Below are 18,235 nucleotides of genomic sequence, written 5' to 3' on the forward strand. Positions count from 1 at the left end.
TCGCTTTAAGATGTTAAACCCCCATAAACCAAACCTTATATTCACAAATGATGTGTTGTTCAAACACTTTTCACATCCGCCGCTCCACGTATGACGTTAGTATATCTTGAGGCTGGGGTAAATTCCATCGCAATTCAACCCTACCTCAAGACAGTGCTCGCCCTTATGGAGTCTACATAAACAGAGACCCCGGAACAGGGGGGGGGGGGGGGGGGGCAAGTTGGGGCGGTCGCCCCCCCCCCCCAATCTCCAATAGCTTGCTCTTGGGTCATATTTCTGACAATGGAAACACGTTAGTTCTAGGACTCTCTTAATGCAAAGCACAGTGGTGCTGAGCTACTTGGCTTCGTAGCCAGCTGTAAAGCATTTCGTATATGAGTAACCTAAACCAGTACATTCGTGTACATGAACCAGGCGTGCACGTGATCACGACTGCCAGAATTTCAACAAACTATACACAAAATTTGGAATTTAGCACTGCTTTTGCGCAAGGCTTCCCATCTGTAAACCTTGCCATTTCGATTCCTTTTATATTGCCATGAACCTATGCGCCGTTTTTCGTTCGCCCTCAAAACCGCCGGCGCTCGGCTTTATCATTTTGTTTTGTAATGCGAGATTTGACCAGACTTATCTCGATTGATCGTGGCTATGTGCAGATGCTACCACATTTCTCCAGACTGTTGTAGTTACTTTTGGTTCTTTAGCTCGAAGGTTCCTTGCCAGCTTTAAATTGAGCGCGGCCAAGAACTGCAGGCATTCTGTTCGATGACCGCCGAGCAAGCTTGTGACTATTGCCGCCATCGGGTCATTCAGTTCCTAGTGGGCGCGAGTCAGCCCCTTAAACCGTTTTTTTTTGGAAGCCTTTTCGGTTTGGTTTGGTTTATGAGGGTTTAACGTCCCAAAGCGACTCAGGCTATGAGAGACGCCGTAGTGAAGGGCTCCGGAAATTTCGACCACCTGGGGTTCTTTAACGTACACTGACATCGCATGGCACACGGGCCTCTAGAATTTCGCCTCCATCGAAATTCTAACGCAGCGGCCGGGATCGAACCCGCGTCTTTCGGGCCAGCAGCTGAGCGCCATAACCACTCAGCCACCGCGGCGGCTTGGAAGCTTTTTCGTTGTGTTTGTCTTCCTGGCTGGTGGAAGGTCGTCACCACAACGTGACAGTTTGCGTCAACCTTTGAACATTGAAGTATATATATATATATATATATATATATATATATATATATATATATATATATATATATATATATATATATATATATATATATATATATATAATTTATTATGTAAATGAGCATTAAATGAATAAATAAATAACATAATAAGCCCCAAGTCTTGCCCCCCCCCCCCCCCTAAAAAAGTTCCGGCGGCCGTCTACATAAACTTCGGGTGCACATTTTCAATCCTGAAACTACGAAAAAAGCTGTCATATCATTGGCTGTCCTCAAACAGGTCGCGTTGGAACATCTGCATTCTAACCACAGGCACTGCATTCATGTATTATACACAGATGGCTCAGTCAACTCAACCAGTTCCGCGGGGTCTGTGGTAATCGATGCGATGTCCATCTTGATGAACGTGAAGGCGACCTACCACACTTCCTCAACTAGTGCGGAACTAGCCGCCCTTCGGGCTGCAGCTGAGTTCATCAGCCAGCAACCTCCACATGAATGGTCCGTTTTTCCAAAGCAGCCCTTCAAGGCCTACAAGCTGCTCTACGTCGTGGGTAGCATGAACAACTGGTTACAGAGATTCGCGAGGTGTACCACTGCGCCATATCAAAAGGTCATGACCTCGTTTTTCAATGGCTGCCAAGACACTGCCGTGTCAAAGGGAACAACCACGCGGGCGAGGCTGCCCGATCTGCCCACAGTGACGGACTTCAAGTCTGTATTCTTATATCAAGAGTTGACGGAGTGTGTGAGCTAAGCAGGTTGGCTCTGGAGCTCACACTTTTTGCGTGGAACACTGGCCAGTTTTTCAACCGTCGCCTCAGGGCATTGGATCCTGCATGGACTACGCCTTTTTGTGCCCCATAATATACCGCGTCGTGAAGCAGCATTGCTTTGCCGCCTTGGCTCGGTGTTGCATTTACAAAGGAATACACGTTCCCGATTGGGATGGCCGACAGCCCTGCTTGTGAAAGATGTGGCTTCGAATGTTCAATTGCACATCTCCGGTGTGAGTGCCCTGCTTTGGCGATCGGAAGACGTACGCTGCGCTCTGCCCTGGACCGTCCTACAACAGAGGATAAGATCATGGGACCATGACCACAGGAATCGACTGCTCTCAATGCCTACAAGGCACTGTTTTGCTTCCTGAGAGCGACCGGCTTGAGGTAGCAGTCGTGGCTGTGTCCCTCGCCCCCTCTCTGTTTTCCTTTTCAATCCCGCCATCCCTCTTTCCCAGTGCAGGGTAGCCAACCAGAACACCGTTCTGGTTAACATCTCTGCGATCCCTTTCCTCTCTATATATTTCTCTCTGATCCCACTTTCGACCAATCCGTATTTTCTCGCACGCCGCCGGGTTCTCCGCTCAGCGGGAGCCTGAACGCGCGTTAAAATAAACCGGAAGCTCAGAAAATATCAGCTCGAACCAAAGAGATTCCGATGTACGCGGACATTTCAAAACAGCGCGAAGTGACGGGATGAATGGCGAAATAAACAATGAAAGTGTTGACTCTCCACAGCTTTCGTATGAAGGAATCCTATATGTACAAGTACTAAGGAACTCTTGTAAGTAGGTGCGCAAGCCAAGCAATAGCTGAATTAAAATACACACCAGAAGCAACTAATGCACTGATAGAAACCCACTGCCTAATCGAGGCACTCAAAAATACAATCTGCTTTACGAACAGCGCAACAGACGCGTGGCGAACGCAACCACTACCCTCCGGCTTGATATGCTATACGCTTCCGCTGACTCCCGGGTACCCTGGCTCTTGTTCGGCGCAGCAACTCTCGTGTCAGGAAATATCGGCTAACAAACGCGCGCTAGGCAGTGAGCCGACACTGCGTATGCCCGGCCTGTATAACAGGTATGCCTTCTCTGAACCTCACTCAAACAACCCGGCCGTCTGGCCGACCTACGTCATGTAAAAGAAGAAAAAAATAACCTATTCCCGACCCCATGGCACAAAGGCCGTTTAATGCGTAAAAACTACATTTAATTGTAAATGCTGCGATGCTTCAGTTCGTCCGAATTTAACTTCCCTTTTTTGTTTTGTTCGAAATGTGACCTTTTTCCCCTTTATTGAGTTAAAAACACATGGAGCAAAATAGAATAGCAGAGATACTTATCCCGAGGTAGAGGCTGGCTGCTCTTAAAGGGCCACAGAAAGGGGCGTTTGAGCTTGGCTTTAAAATGCTTGAACTATGTAGAGTACAGGCCACCGAGCGTCCATGCCGCGTACGAGACCACAGAAGCGGGCGGCAAATTTACAAGACATATTTAAAAATTCCCGTTTTCGCACCTTGCGCCGACGCTCGGTACCGGGCTTTCGCACGAAAACCTGGCAGACGACGTCACGTCGTGCAAATGACGTCAGCAGCCGGGGGTTATCATTGGTTCACAGCGCCAACTTCTTTCAGACGTCACGCGCTACCGCGGCCGCGGCCACTCCGCGCGCGCCGCAGGCGGTGGAGGTAGGGGAGCGGCCGAGTGAGTGGGGCCGGCGGAGGAGCGTTTTGGCGTGCGAAAGGAGAGGTAAAAGCGCGAAGTTTTATTATTAATTGGTTTTAGGGGGAAAGGAAATGGCGCAGTATCTGTCTCATATATCGTTGGACACCTGAACCGCGCCGTAAGGGAAGGGATAAAGGAGGGAGTGAAAGAAGATAGGAACGAATAGGTCCGTAGTGGAGGGCTCCGGAATAATTTCGACCACCTGGGGATCTTTAACGTGCACTGACATCGCACAGCACACGGGCGCCTTAGCGTTTTTCCTCCATAAAAACGCAGCCGCCCCGGTCGGGTTCGAACCCGGGAACTCCGGATCAGTAGTCGAGCGCCCTAACCACTGAGCCACCGCGGCGGGACGCGGAAGTTCAAATTTTGTCTGCTTCCACAACACGGATTGAAATAATTCTTGCTGGGGGATAATTATGAATCGTCGTCTTTTAACATCCCAGACAAATCGCTCCTTTATTGAGACCCGCTTCCGAAGTCCCTTTAAAAGAAGAACAAGGGGAAAAGTAAAAACAAACGAAGAGGAAAAAATTCTTGGTGTGCTACTGAAAAAAAAATTTAAAACCACGAGCAGTTACCATAACATGTTACTCCCCTCAGCCGGCCGATGCTCAGGTGCCAGCCCCGTGCAATAAAAGACAAACCACCACCATATATCAGCAATGTATCGATCATGTATGTCACCAATGCGTCGGGTAAATTTAGCAAACATGCTACTCACGTCGCATGCAACAAAACCTTGCAGGCTAATCTACCCCACTTCATGAAATGTATTAGCGTAATCCAAAGGTAACGCGAATACTTTACTGCATATCCTACTGCACGAAATGAGTATGGGCAAACATTTATGCATTAGACTGCATTTTCACTCTCTTCGCAGCGTTTCTCTTACGCTAGGCTCCTTACAAGCCCAAGTATTCTTCGAAACTGCATTCTTGTTCTTTCTGAGTCGACCGAAAACCTTGTGTTGGCGCTCTTTGGCGTTAGATGCCCTTGCGCAAAAATAAAAAAAACATCATCATCACCTTCCTGTTCTTTGTCTACTACTTTTTCTCCATCCATGCTCGCCTGGGTAACAGGAATAACCTTCCTGCCTACGCGGCTGCAGCGTACGCTATATAATGCATTTTTTTTTGCGCTAAAATTGCAATGCATCCGTATTTTTGTTTGCAATACAAGCTGGGCATATGCCATATTCGAAGAATGTACGTGTCTTCGATAATACCCACGCCTGCCGCCACGTTCAAAAACGGCGACTTGTAGCGAACGCGGGAGCCAGCCAGAGCTGAAACCCCGCAGCTTGCGCTATAGTGTTATTCCACTGCAGTGCCGCTAAAAGTTTACCCCCTCCCCCATATATATTAGGTCACATGTCTTGACATTGCACCTCTGAGAGAGACATTGCAGCGGAGAAATATATATCCACGCTGAAGAGATCGCCGACGGCACGAAACAGCAGTAATAAGCTCAATTGTTTGTTTATATTCTTTTCAAAACAAGTACGTTGCATTCCCATCAAAGTTTTTCAGTGACCCTTTGGCGCAGGCATGGCGCAAAAGTAGGGAAAAACTGGATTTTGTAGGAGCCAGTAGCAGAATTTTCCACTTGGCGCAGTTTGGCGCAAATGGTGTAGCTGTTCCACCACTGGAATACAGATGAACTGCCCATATTAAGCGGCGCAATATGAGCGATAAAGTTCCATGATTGTTGCCCTGTCGCTACGTGATCCGACTGCGTAGAAGTGCTCCTGAGGCGTTTTCTCTTTTTGGTTAACTTCAAGCGCACGGTTATGATGCCGCCGCTCAGAGCGCGAAATTTTCTCGAGCGAAATGCGATCTTCAATGAGCGCACATGCGGAAATATTTCTCCCTTTATTTACGCCGCTGTTCATCGTAATCTGTTTTAAAACCGTGAACAGAAACACGGATGGCAATACGCACAGCAAACCTAAGGTTAGGCACACCTACCCACGTGTGAAATGTAATCCTGCGCTTCATTCTCTATTCTGCTTTGTCTTTCTTCCCTTTCCCCACGGGGCAGTTCAGGTGCCCACTCTGAGTGTGAGGGGCTTTGGAGTAAGACAGTTACTGCATATTTGCTTTCCATATGTATATAGCGCCCATCTGCCCCGCACACCTCGATTTACAGCAAGAAAATGCAGCATAAGCCCGCCAAAATAGAAGGGAATGAAAAAAATTCTGCACCTAGTTTTAACTTAAAAATAGCCGCCTCATCACTGCCCTTCACAGCTCCACCGATATAGATCGAGTTCAACGAATGTCTTTTCTGACAATCTCCCGAGAAAGAGTGCACCACACGTAATAGGCATAGATTTTATGATGTCTTGCTTGCTTTCTTTCTTTCTTTAGACTTCAGTGATTGGCTGGCGAATGACTTGAAAGCAGCCAAGCCTTTTCATTTATAACCAGCAGCAGGGAAGAAACAGACACAAGGAAGAAACGCACTGATGTGGACGAGGCTGCACTGACAACTGAAGATCTATTAGGAACGCCACATAATGTACACTGGAGGATTCAAAACATCAAATAAGTTCTTATATCATTATCTTAAGTTCTTATCATTATTCGATGCGTTGACTCTCTCTGTGTATTTTACGTAGTGTTCATAATAGATATTCAGTTGTCAGTGCAGCCTCGTCCATATCTGTGTTTCTTCCTTGTGTCTGCGTGGTTCTTCTCTGCTGCTGGTTTTAAATGATCATGCAATAACTCAACAATGCACCTTATTAACAAGCCTTTTCAATATATGCATTTTATTTTCATTACAGACGATGATGGTAGGCCCAGGTAAAAAGTGCATTAAGTCTCCACTCAGGATAGCCTGAGCCCCCCGCATACTGGGCATACAGCGTAAGGGGAAGGAACACATGAAAAAAAAAACGGAGGAGACCCACATATGACTCATGTGGCAAACACAAAAGCACAAAGCCTTTGGTGGGACAGAAGTTTCGAGGACCCTGGGAAAGTGGTTTAGGCCCATAGGCGCCATATTTTTCAGCATTCACATCATTTCACTGGCACAGATAAAAGAACATGAGTTTGAATTTGAGCTCCACAAGTGTGGCCTCGTTCCAACAACTAATAATAGAGCTATTGGCTTCGTTTGCGGCTCACGTGTCCTAGAGACTTTTGTTCCCGTCTGTACATCCTGCTCATTACTTAGCACAAATGGGTTGTCAAGCAACATGGTTGTCAAACGTAAAATTCACTAAAATAAGTGCTATGAGTCAAACGCAAAGTTGAACTTTAGATCACGTGAGATATATAAAAACTGCATAAACGCCTATATGTAGTTTTGATTCACAGTAACACTTAAACCAGCCTGCTTCAAGTGCTAAAATGACAACAAAAAATGTATCAACAGCAATATGACGAACAGCCATCGTTCGGTTATGAAACCGAAAATGAAATAGCGTCAAGAAGAAATTCAATTATAAATTATTTAGTGGTCGAAGGCCGTTATCATGAGGTGATCTATGTTTATTAATGTCTAACGTATCATTTGAGATCAGAAAGCACGCAAGCAAAAATTTGGTGTCTATAGTCCTTTAATGCACACATGCACTCAGAGAAGCTTGCCGAGCTTGCTGAGCAGCGATGGAACACTGTGGTGCAGCATTTGATGGTCATATTAGCCATATTTAGTGCGATAGGGATATGATTATTTGCTTTCAGACAACATAAATCTGAAAAGACATCATAGTTATGAAGAAGTGACAGTTTTTTTACCTTGTGGCTAAATAATATTCATAGAGTTTCGAAACATTGATGATATTGAAACGGGTAAACTTCTCTATGTGGGCTCGGTATTCTCCATTTGCAATAAAACGAAATACTTTTTTTTTTGCAGTCGATATAATTTTTGAATATCTGTAGCCGTGGTACCCTCCAGACCAAGAAGCAATAACTGACATTTAGTGCAAAACCAGCACTTGGTATTGCTGCGAAAAACAGGGCTTACACAAAACAGTGGAGTGGGGACAAGTCGCTAATTAACAATCACATTTTATTGCACGTTCGTCGGTCATATATACCTCTCGATCGAATAGGAAAGGGAAGATATATAGAGAACATAAAAACACACCAAAAAGTAACAAGCGGTAGAGATCTTGCTGTATCACACAGATATTCAATTTCTTTTTTTTAATCATGTCGTACCACTTGTAACTTTTTGGTGTTTTCTTTATGTTCTTTGCGTATCTTCCCTTTCTTCTACGATCAAGATGTGCTGAATAACGTTCAATAAAATGTGACTGTTGCTCAGCGACGTGTCCCCACTCTCCTCTGTCTCGTGTAAGTGCTGTTTTTTGCCACAAGATCATGCACCAACCAGCCACACTTTTCACCTTGATAAAATGCTTGGTATATGATGACCGTGATTGCCACTGGTAAAAAAAAAATTGCTAGGACTCTTGTGCATTTTGAAATGTTTTATACAACACTGCCAACTTGAACGTAACAGAAAATGAAAAATTTCGAATGGAATTCCCCATGCATCAGTTGAAGTTGGCCAGATCAGACCCGGTCGTCCAGACCAGGGCCGTGGAGTGAGCTACACAGGTCGCCGTCAACCATGGGTTGATGGCCATCTAGCCCGGAATCGTCCATACATGCGTTCTGATGAAAACAAAGTTTTTCCATCCACCCATCCATCTGAGGAATTAAATGTCGCCTGGGGTGAAATATGACTGTTTTTTTTTTCTTTTGAATACTTATTACTAGCGAATTTGCCACTGCAAGCCTTCAGACTCTCTAGTGATCCGTTAACTACAGGAATTGAATGAATGAATGAATGAAATTTATTCTCGTCATCATGGGGCTTCACAGTCCAGGCGCGCAATTTTGAGGGGTGACTCCCAGCCGGCTCTTAGCACCGGAGACCACGGAGAGAGCCTTGTAGTAAGCTGTCTGCCTGACGGATGATGAGTCGTTGCTGATCCGGGTCTCAGCTCCAGATCAGCTCTTTTCAGGTGGCAAGGTCTGGGATGCTTTGTGATTTAGCCCCAGGAGAATCCGAACACTCCCAAATTAAGTAATTTTGCGAAGTCATTCTTTGGCAGCTACTGCAGAGCTCAGGCTCCTCAGTGTCTTCATCGTGTAGTATAGTGTATGGAAAAATCTGCTGACCTGAAGTCCTTGCAATCCTTTGGATTGAGTGACCTACCTATCCAAAAGTGAGTCTTCTATCCAGCCTAGGTGTTTCGGTTATTTCTTTAAACGTTATGAGAGGGTCTTTATTCCCACTCAGGGGCACTTCCAGAGCTGCTCGGATGTATAATTCTCGAGCGAGGCTGTGAGCAGCCTCATTACCCGGAATGCCCTCATGAACAGGAAGCCATATAAGGGAGACCTCTCTGCTTGAGGGGTATCTTAATAATTTGGCGGCTTGACTGGCGACCACCCCCTTACAAAAGTTGTGAACAGCTAGCTGCCTTATGTCAGACAAGATGATCTTGGCTTTGGTACTGACGCACGCTAGGGCAATAGCCGCCTCCTCTGCCACTAACGCATTCCAGTACTACATGAATTATTGAATGGAGGTTGTCACTTTTAAAAAGCATGCCGAGATGCTTCATAAACTAGTCCACGGGAAGCCGTTCTTAACATAATGATGATGATGTCCTCAAGCTTAATGGCACATGCCCACGGCGAGGGATTGGCCAATGTGTGTCCGATTACACTTTTTTTCTTCTTTTTTTTCTACCGCGCGGCTATCGCGTTCCCGATGTACAAGCATGATTAGCTTGAATCTTTGGTTTCTAATAATCAGTTCTCCACATAGTACGAAACTGAGTCCTTTGCGCTGGCTGTAGCACAAGATCCCGACCGCAGGTCGTGCACAGCCGGGCGCGCAATCGCGCATGGAAATTAAATAATCTGAAATTTCACCCAAGGTTTATTAAATAGCTTGACGCCAGCTTTTCCTATTTATGGGGTATCCCCACCGAACCCTGGCCAATCCCCCGTCGTGGGTATGTGCCATGTGACCAAGGCAACAACAACAAAAACAAGCCTACCCAGAAGGCTCTGGAAGGTTCTTTCGGCAGCCATAACAACGGAACTCGGCAATCAGCCACGTCGGGCACTACATCTGCCGAGACTGCAGCCGTGTAACACGACCTCAGAGTTGACAAACCAAAGAACGTCACAGCCTTGCGGGTGACGTGCCGCTTTTGTAAGTGCATGTTCAGTCGCTTATTATAACGCTATGAGGCAGAACATGATCTCGTGTTCAGAATTCAGTAATAATCATGGCAACAATTAGCTATCGCTCCCGACAGAGTTAGTGCCGAGTTCGCGGGTTATGTGGCTGCCCTGCCTTTGAATGAGTTTAATGAGCTGTCTCGCTTTGTCCGCGAAGGAGCAATAATCCATATCTCTGACGCCGGCCTCGGAGGGTAGCCTAAAAAAAGTGGCGCCTGACCGTACGTCGTCACCGTTAGATCTTGTTCTTTACTACAGATCGGCGCTGGAGCTAATTCCTCCTTCAAGTACATTCACAGCGGATAGTGTGCGGAGTTACGGTTTCTGCGGAGGTTTTGCTAGAGGGCTTTGCTTTTTTTAGCTCTGATTTTTCGTTCGCGCATCGTGAGATGACTGCATAACTTTTTATTCCCTAAACTTACAGAAAGTGTTTCCCTTACTGGGCCCCCTGTGCGGTGGCTTTTTTTCAATTAAGGCGATTTCTATGGGCTGACCAGGCATGAAGGTCGTCATGGCTGTTCTCTAAGCTTCGGAGTATACCCCTATCTACGGCGGCTACCCTTTATGATTAAGTTGACTCGAGGTCTAAAACGTATTTAGTCTGTGGGCAGGCCTTTAAGGGTCATATCAGAAACCGCAGCTCGAGCGCCTCTGGCTATCTGGCTTCGCTTCCGTGCAGAAGGTTGCGGCTCTGAAGTTGCCATTTTGAAGGCGTTGGGTTCAAGCTGCCAGGTGCAGCTACATCGGCTCGCAAGCACCATGGAGCGATCACTGTTAGAGAAGGAGGCGCGCTCAGGTTGGGTGCATTAGTGGTCTTCCAGGAAAGAAAATGGCGAAGGAACTGTTTCACGGAAGTGGTTCGCGCATGGATATAGTACAGTGGATAGAATATACAGAGACTGACGTTTTTATGTGCCGGATTTTAAAAAATTGCTGTGTGCATAATTTTGGCTTAATCGAGAGCAAACACCGCTCAAAAGGTAGAATATTATTGCCTAAGTTGTTTGAGATCAAAATAAACATCGGTACTTGCCTGCATTCGATGGAATTTGCGAGAAACGGTTTTCGGCTACGAGTGCAGTTTTTGCAGACGCGAGCTGCGCCATCTGCCGGATGGACGTGCAACTCAAAGCGACGACTTATCAGCGAGTGCAGTGCTGTTGTTACATTTTCAGGGCAGTATTTAGTAGCACAAACAGTGATGTTACTTGTGAGATTAATTCCGGCGGGCAGACGAACCTCATCTTCTAAGAGAGCGCGCTTCTCGCATCCCCGGAGTCGACGTTGTTTGCCTCGCCATCCGGCAGAAAACGCAGCCTGTATGCCCGGCTGCTTGGCTTGCGTTTGCAAAAACTGTGCTCGTAGCCGAAAACAGTTTCTCGCTAATTCCACCAAATACAGGCAAGTACTGACGTTTATTTAGATCTCAAACAACTTAGGCAATAATATTCTACCTTTTGAGCGGTGTTTGCTCTCGATTAGGCCAATATTTTGCGCATAGCAATTTTATAAAATCCGGCGCATAAAAACGTAAGTCCCTGTAGGCATAGATATACTATACGCATGGATGAAGGAAGGCTTGGGCTTTCCTTCCCCTGTCGCACGTCCGGCCGCGCAGCGGGTTTTTCTCCACTCTCGACAAGATTCAACAACAAGGGAAAAGCCAAATTAAACGAATATAGGACACAAAGTGCTTAAAAAAGCTATAAGTAAAAATCAAGCTTGAATTTTTCAAAATTCGGAGGAATAACTTTACTTCGTTGCAGCAGCGCAGCTCAGTGCGACAAATACAGCGCGATTCGCAGGCAATACCGCGAAGCAACACTGCGCACATGGCGGCGCTGTCGTGTTTTGGCATTGGGTTTGGTAGCGCAGAGTTTGGTAGAGTGTACACATACCTAGTTTTGGCCTGTGTTCGCTGGACGCGGGGGCGCGGTATGAAACCACGGATTGATTGAGAAGCGCCCGACCGCGTTCGGCTGTCGGTCGCGTCGGTTCACGCCACAGAGTTTCGGGCAAGCTGAAACCGTCCGCGACTGGCAGTCACCGTCTCCTACGTTTTCAGCCACCAGCGCCGGCGTTGATTCGTACGCGCCCAGCTGCCACTCACCGCCTTCGATCCCGGTACTCGGCCTGGACGTCCGCTGGATTCTGCGTGCGAACGAGCACGCGTAGCTGCTTCGGCAGCTGCTGTGCTCGTAACTCATCGTCCGTGATTGATTTGTGTGGCAGCCGGACCGGACATGGCTCACAGCGGCGGGGGTAGCGAGGACTCTACTGCCGGCGAAACGGAGCCGTCTTCGCCTGTGGTGATCACGCAGCAGCCTAGGGTGACGTTCGACGTAAGCTGGCTGCTCCCCCGTCGCCTCGGCCTCTCGGTCAAGCGAGCGTGCCCACGACGTAGCGCACACGAGCGTCTGTTTGGCGTTCGCGAAGCATGGGTGCATACGTCAGCTCACAGCGTTAGCATGTCGCCAGCACGCACGGCAAGCTAAACTCGGCTGAACCTGCGTGCTTGCTCCGGGCGAGTGACGGTCGCAAGCATGCGCTCTGCCTGTAGGCAGGTTTGTGAGTGCAAACGCAAATGTGCGATGAAACCGCGTGCCTAGGGAGCTCGGTGAGCACTGGTGAAGGAAGAACGCAAAACACTCCCTTTTGCGTCCTTTCTTCGATTCTTCGCTTGTGTTCGAGGCGTAGGCCAAATGAACTTAATGATGCATGCATTTTCTGATTCCTGATAACGTCAAACCCAGTTCACACTTTCAAGCCATCGTTGCCCCACGGAAGCAGACACCTTGTTTTATTTGGTCCTAGCCATCTGTTAGAGGGGCCAGTGCTTAAGCAAGCATCGTTTTGAGCTTTAAAAACGTTTACACGTTGTATCGCTGTTATCCAAGAAATCCAAGCGATGCACGTCTGAGCATGCTAGTGATATCTGGCTGTGGCTGATTGAGACTAACTGTTTATGAGAATTCCACAATACAAAGATAACTCTACTGTCACGCTCAATAGGAGTTGAAACGCCTGACAGGGTGGCCGCAACAGTTCCCGGAATCACGGTGGGTCCGACAAGCGGCGCTCTTGAAAACGAAAGGGAAAGGATTGTGCTGTTCTAACAATCACCATCCGCCCCTGCATTGTCTGCTCTTAGCACGACTAAAGGTCTCTTCAATTTGGCTGCACTTTGTGCACCAGCCCAAGGAGTTCAGCACTTTCACATTTGGTTTGCCGGTGCAATGCGTGCCTGCTGCACTTCTGTGTTTTGCAAAAGTGCCAGCCTAGTGCAGCACGAGTTCTTGGCTGGCTTGCGCTTTCCGAAGTGGAGGTGCAGCTGTAGTGCAGCAATATGGTGGTGCCTGTGTGTACGTTGGAGAAGTGGAAAAGATACCATTGTAGTCTTAATGAAATGATGACAGTTCTTCCTTGAAAGGAGGAGGTGAGTAACTGTTTGTGGCATCATAATTGTAAACCTAATTGTTGAAGTCAAGCCCCATGGGCAGCATTTCAGTGCACATTCGTAGATTTTTCTGTGTGCTTACATGCACTGGCTTTTTTTTTCAGTGATACGACGATTTCCTGGTGCTGGTTTATGATAAAACTTCATTGCAATTTGCTGCTTAAAAAATCTTCACGTGGTTCGCGAGTTTGGCGGCTGTTGATGTCGGCAGCATGCAGGGTAGCTGTAATTTGTTGGCAGTGGCAAGGTTAGCTGTTGGCCAGGCATGCATTCGATTGTTTTGGAAGTATCCAGTGCCAAGCTGCACTTGAACTGCCTGAACTGACGCTGTATGCTGAGGGCACCGCTGCAGAACTTCACGCAACTTGTGCCGCAAGCACAGCCAGATTACACAGACCTAAAAGTGTTATCGCTTCCCCGGCGCCTGCATTTGCATCCTCTTATACATTCATGCTTTATGCAGTGCAAGAAGCTTCTTGCTATTCAGCTCGTTTCGTTCATTTTTCATCACCTGGTTTCACTGATTAGAAACGCGCCCCGAATTGTGCCAATATCCTAGCGTAACTGGAGTGACTCTGACGAATTGTGGCTGTATCCGAGAAGCTGAGTGCATTACTGGAAATATGTCTAGTGTTCCTGAAGGTGAGCCTATGTTGATGGCGGAACTTTCCCTTAGGGTGTATTCTCAATGCCAAATTGCTGAAATGACGGGGTAGTCAGCGTATATGGTTAACAGCATCATACAGATTTATAGAGATGGAGATGGCATCAGCGATGCACTATATGACTGGCGCTCATGGGCTGCTACTGCCACATGGGATGAAGCTTTGATTGTGAGAGTGTACGCGAAGTCATTCGGCACCTGCAAAGAGTTTGGCGATAGTGCAGGTATTTTTGCCTTGTTCAATTCTGAAGAGATTGTTAGCAGAAGGCAGTCTAAAAGGCTATTCAGAAGCCATGCTTGTGTCAAGAAAACAAAATGGCCTGCCTGACATTTGTTAGTGAGCACAGCAACTGTAGTGTTGACCAATGGAAAGCGGCAGGGACTCCGGAACTTCTTTTTTAGTGTGTGTGTGTGTGGGGGGGGGGAGACTGAGTTTATTTTGTTATTTATTTATTTGATGCTCATTTACATAAATTTTATATTATCATTATTATTCATTTGTTTTCAATGTTCAAAGGTTGAAGCAAACTGTCACGTTGTAGCGACTACACTCCAGCAGTCAGGAAGACAATGAAAAGGCTTCCAAAAGAAACTGTTCAAGGGGCTGACTCCCGCCCACTAAGAACTGAATGACTCGGCGGCGGCAATACTCACAAGCGCACTGGGTGCTCATCGAACTGAATGCATGCAGTTCTTGGCCGCGCTCAATTTAAGCTGGCAAGGAACCTTTAAGATAAAGAACCAACAGCAACTACAACAATCTGGAAAAATGTGGAAGCATTTGCTAGTGGACACAATCAATGGAGATATGTCTGGTTGCATCTAACATTACAAAACAAAATAATAAAGCCGTGTGCTGGCGGTTTTGAATGTGAACGATCAAACAGTGCAAAGATTCACGGCAATATAAAATGAACTGAAATGGGCAGCTTTGTAGATGTGCGCACGAAGAATGATCAATTGGTTAAAAAAGTTTGTGCATAGTTTGTTTAAATTCTGGTAACCATGATCCATGTACACAGGTCAGACAGTCGGCTTCTGTTGGGACATGACTGGTTTAGGTTACTCATATACAAAATGCTTTACAACTGGCTTCGAAGCCAAGTAGCTTAGCTCCTCTGTGCTTTGCATTAAAAGATTCCTAGAACTAAAGTGTTTCAATTGTCGGAAATCTGACCCAAGTGCAAGTAATTAATTGGAAACTAGAAGGGGGGGGGGGGGGGGCTTGCCCCCCCCTTTTGTTCCGGGGTCCTTGGAAAGTGGTTGTGTTCTCAGTTAAGTCGACCTTCACCGCCATATGGGATCAGAAGCAGGAAGTCTGGTGTCTGAAAATTTTTCAGGTGTGGCAGTGCAGCTTTCACAGCGGTTAAAATCTCATTCCTATTTGATCCTTTGCCACGAAGTGGTGCCACTTTACAACACTCTTCTAGAAAACTGGCTGCCGTGATGCATGCAGTCAGCAGTTCCAGTAATGTCGGCGTTATGTTGCACATGCGAAAAGAAATTAATTGATGGCACCTTTAAGTGAAACTTGTCAGCTAGAGTTCCAGGTTATAAGTTTATTTTGGAGGCTCTCGTGGCATCTGAAACCTTAGAATTTTTCTGCTCGACATATGCTTTTCCTAAAACAACCAGCTCATACTACTTCACTGTTCTTGTGCAGGTAGTCAAACCTCATTGGGCTGAATAGTTCTGTCACATCAGTTGCTTAAGTCTTCCAAAAGTCATATACTTTGCATCACTACTTTTTCTTTTAAATGTGTATCAAACTGGCCCTAATGTAACAAACTTTGTGGCAGGTCATGATTGTTTTGCAGTTTGGAAGCAGTAAATGAAAAACTGACATCAGCATAACTTACAAGGAGGCACACATGTATATTTTCTTTCTCATGGTGCATGAACGGCTATTCATTACAGGTAAGTAGGTGTTTAATGGGCTTGAGTGACAAAGATGGAAGCAACTGCCAGGATTTTAGAGGGATATAGACCACACATTTATTAATCACTTGATAACACAGTTACGAAACAACTCTTCATTACATAACATGCACAATAAATAGGCCTCGCAGGCTGATTTTAATAAATAGGCCTGTGTGGCTACATATAAAGAAAAGTACAGGACTGTCGGCAGTTAAGTTTGCTGCTTAGTCAGCCGGGCAGCATATGGGTGGAAGGCATGGAAGTTGCGTCGTTTTATAGTCTTTGATTGTCACTTTTTCCTGACTGTTGGTCTTAATTGCGATTGTGTTATGTGGCTGTTTATTTTATCTGCGCGCATGCTGCAGTGCCTTTCTGCAGGAAGTATGTTGAACTGAAGCCACACAAGGCAAGCGTTCCAGAAGCGTCATTCACTTCAAGGTTTTGAATTATAAACATTTCAATCAAATCAAATATGAGATACTTTACTACTCAACTGAAGATTCTAAATTATCAAATATTTGCACAAGCCTGATGTTTCATCGACACAAGTTATCATGGACTCGATAACTTGCACACAACTTACCTTTCAAGGTAACTCTCAAGAGTGAGGTGCATTTTTACCTAGCTGGGCTGCAGTAATATTCGAGTGATTGTCAATGGACACAACTTTTCTTGGGATGACTTAGCTTGGGGGAGCAGTGAAGTACTTGCATATATCGTTACCAGCAGCCGTGTCTTGAAGTGGCATTGTTGGCTTAAGCAGACGCACCTCTGTGTGCACAACTGCTTGGAGGCGGTCATGGTGAATTTTATTACAGTCCCATGCAGTATTCAGCAGGGCTGCACCCTCTGACTGCTCAAAAATTTCAGAGAACACATTTGAAGAAGGCACTGTTGAAGCAGTAGCAGCTTCACTAATGTCTGTGGCATTTGTGGCGGCTCCAACGATGTTGCCAAGAGCAGATGGAAACTCGGGACAGCCTGGCATCACGTATTGCTTTTTGATGGCTTTGGAGGGTTGCCAGATGGCTGATTGTTTCCTTTTGGAATGCTGGCTCTAAGGGTGAAGGTTTCGAGGGAAGACACAGTAGTGTTTGTAGACTGGATGTGTGTGAGGTGAACACGAACGACTGTGGCTTATTCGTTTTCTCTGCTGCCATGCTGGTGTTGTAAAGAAAACAGAATGGCATGCAAATGCCATAGCCAGGCTTCAGGGGGAAAGGAATAACACAAGAAATGGTAAAATAGTGGGAACCAAAGCCATAAAACACTCCTGGCACTCTTTGGGGAAGGGCATCGTCGAAAGCTACAACCTTCTTAATGATCACAGACTGTGAAGGGAGCCGCAGGGATCAACAGCAAGTGTCCTGTTTTCAATGTGGCTGCCACTGTAGAGCTGGGAGTGGGAGACATCCCAACTGTGTAGCTCCATCCACAAAAGTGTAAACACGCAACCAGATGCCTGTACTCCGGGTAGGATGGGGGGGGGGGGTTTGGAAAGATGTTTGTAACCTCTCCAGAACAACACATGAGCTCATAGCTGTTGTAATGCTCTCTTCAGTTCCCACCCGCTGGCTTTCATAGAATTCAGATGCACCGAGAAAGGGCAACTAGGAGGAAGTTTGGAGCGGGCACAATTGTCAAATCACTTCTCAGATCATAAGGCCGTGATCATCACCATTGACATTGAGAATGAATGAGTGGTATTGACGTTGAATAAGTAGGTTTGAAATGTGATTGTGTATCCATAGCTGGTGCTTGTTATCTGCATTGCCACGCATGTAATTGCCATTTATTTTTCAGTCCTCCTTGAACATATTATGAAAACCCAGGACCTTGTGGCAACTGTGTTCTTTGTCAGTGCTACTCATTGTGGTGCACTAACCAGTACATGCCCTTTATAACGTGCTTCAGAAGCCTCTGTATGTACTTTGGCTCAAAATGTTTTTCTCAGATGTAGCCCATTGCATGCAAGATGTGGTCTTTACATGGAATCATTTGGCGTCATACTTTCAAGCGATCCTCTTCCTTTGAGGCAGCAAAAAGTGATACCGTCTCAGCACTTGTATCTATAGTTGCACCGGGCACAGAGGAGTTTCTTCTCATTCCACTAAGTCTTAGGACAACTGAGCTACGCATACGAAGCAGACATTCCTTATAGTCGGATACAACTCAAGAACGAAGCAGCAAGTGCTTCAGATGAGGCCCTGCCGCCAATGGCGTCGACCGATTGTCATAGCATTGCTGTTAATCTCATTTTATGCAGGCACCTGCCAG

The 18,235-nt window shown here is 46.3% G+C and overlaps 2 protein-coding genes across 22 annotated transcripts in view; one reads left to right on the top strand and one right to left on the bottom strand.

Annotated features, from left to right (window-relative positions):
• The window catches only part of LOC144115881 (uncharacterized), a 49,570-nt gene extending 37,420 nt beyond the window's left edge, over positions 1-12,150 (bottom strand). For 4 of the 6 annotated variants that reach the window (XM_077650492.1, XM_077650488.1, XM_077650487.1 and 1 more), the window contains exon 1: positions 10,951-11,082. In XM_077650492.1, the coding sequence (XP_077506618.1) occupies positions 10,951-10,956 (6 nt within the window). In that variant the 5' untranslated portion in view covers positions 10,957-11,082. Of the gene's footprint in view, positions 1-10,950; positions 11,083-11,815; positions 11,903-12,027 lie in introns of those variants that run through there. The other 2 variants (XM_077650491.1, XM_077650490.1) reach the window with 2 other exon arrangements.
• Positions 9,758-18,235, top strand: part of LOC144115879 (uncharacterized) — a 116,901-nt gene continuing 108,423 nt past the window's right edge. For 6 of the 16 annotated variants that reach the window (XM_077650478.1, XM_077650472.1, XM_077650476.1 and 3 more), the window contains exon 1: positions 11,720-12,259. Coding sequence is in view for 13 of the 16 variants with exons in the window: in XM_077650472.1 (XP_077506598.1) it covers positions 12,161-12,259 (99 nt within the window). In the remaining 3 variants the exon portion in view is untranslated. The other 10 variants (XM_077650475.1, XM_077650471.1, XM_077650477.1 and 7 more) reach the window with 5 other exon arrangements.

The sequence above is a fragment of the Amblyomma americanum genome, chromosome 1, assembly GCF_052857255.1.
Source record: "Amblyomma americanum isolate KBUSLIRL-KWMA chromosome 1, ASM5285725v1, whole genome shotgun sequence".
Taxonomy (NCBI): domain Eukaryota; kingdom Metazoa; phylum Arthropoda; class Arachnida; order Ixodida; family Ixodidae; genus Amblyomma; species Amblyomma americanum.